The sequence below is a fragment of the Asparagus officinalis genome, chromosome 3 (assembly GCF_001876935.1).
Source record: "Asparagus officinalis chromosome 3, Aspof.V1, whole genome shotgun sequence".
Classification (NCBI taxonomy): Eukaryota; Viridiplantae; Streptophyta; class Magnoliopsida; order Asparagales; family Asparagaceae; genus Asparagus; species Asparagus officinalis.
Window position 1 is genome coordinate 69475087 of NC_033796.1, and position 1479 is coordinate 69476565.

At 32.2% G+C, this 1479-nt stretch overlaps 1 protein-coding gene across 1 annotated transcript; it reads left to right on the top strand.

Annotated features, from left to right (window-relative positions):
* LOC109835259 (protein FAR1-RELATED SEQUENCE 5-like) lies at positions 509 to 907 on the top strand. The gene has a single exon (XM_020403242.1). The coding sequence runs from the start codon at positions 509 to 511 to the stop codon at positions 905 to 907; it is 399 nt and encodes a 132-aa protein (XP_020258831.1).

Genomic DNA, 1479 nt, shown 5'->3' on the forward strand with positions numbered 1-1479 from the left:
TTAAAAATACTAAAATTTTTTAAAAAGCAATAAATAATCGACTCATTTAGCAGCATCTAGATAGAGTTTTATTGAGAATTAAGACAGTTCATATTAAGCTTGGATGAAGTCTTCCACCACCGAATGGCAGATACAAATAACTTTCAAATGTTTTTCATGTTTCAATTGATAGTCTAGCTCAGCTTTTGGTGTAAACTTGTTAGAAACTAGAATATATATAATGGAACTCTTTTTCCCAATGAAATGTTATTTTTACTAATATTTGGTATCTTTCACATCTGTCGCATATCAAAGTTTCAATTCTGTTCAATCAATTTTAGTAGTTTCTTATAAAATTTTAATGATATACGTTGATTTTTCTCAAGTTTAGCTTTTAAATGTATGTGTAACTATACATTCATAGTTGTGAACTATTATTGTCAATGATCTTTAGCTGATGGCATTTTTTAAGTTTTTCTTTCTTGCATTTGTTTTATAGCTAATAAATACAACTAGTGTAGAGTTTGGAATGGGAGAATCAAGTTCTATTGGAAGTGAACTTGTGGCCAATATTGAAAATGCTCCTAAACCACTAGTAGGAATAAAGTTTACTACTTATGAAGAAGCTTATAACTATTATAACTCTTATGCATTGTTGATGAGTTTTGGAATAAGGAAGAGCACGATAAATTACTATCGCAAGATTAGAGACGTGCTAGACAGAAAGTTTGTTTGTGATAAGAAGGGCTATAGATCTAATAGAGACAGGACAAAGATCCCTTTTCGGCAAGAGACCCTAATGGGATGTAAGGCAATGATGCGAGTTAAATTATTGGAGAACAATTTGTGGGAGGTTACGGGGTTTGTTGAAGAACATACAAATCATGTGTTGAGTAGTCCAGACAAAGCAAAAATGCACAGATCATGAAGAACATACAAATCATGTGTTGAGTAGTCCAGACAAAGCAAAAATGCACAGATCACATCAACAATTCCATAAACAGACAAAGCAAAAATGCACAGATCACATCAACAATTCCATAAAACTCAAAGATGTAAAAAACTTATTGAGAGTCTGCGAGAAGAAGGTATGCCTCTTTCTACTATTTCTCACATCATTAATGAAACTAATGAAAGATAAGGTAAATTAGTAACACCACGACAATGTATTGATCATATCAGAACCCAAATAGACAATAATATTGGCTATGAATGCATATCTATCATTAGACATTTTCAGAGTAAGGCAGCGAATGATCCAGAATTTTATTTTGTAATAGAAGTAGATAGTAGTGGACAAATGAGGAGTGTTTTCTGGGCTGATGGAAGATCAAAAGCATCTTATTTGTAATTAAGTGATGTTGTTGTGTTTGATGTGACATACAAAACTAATAAATTCACTCTTCCATTTTCTCCATTTACTGGTGTGAATCATCATAGGCAGTCCATTTTACTTGGTTGTGCATTATTAGCCGATAATAGGAAGATACCTTTGTGTGG

What these genes read in the sequence shown, in the direction of transcription:
- LOC109835259 (XM_020403242.1), top strand. Translation starts at nt 509, where the DNA reads ATGGGAGAATCAAGTTCTATTGGAAGTGAACTTGTGGCCAATATTGAA.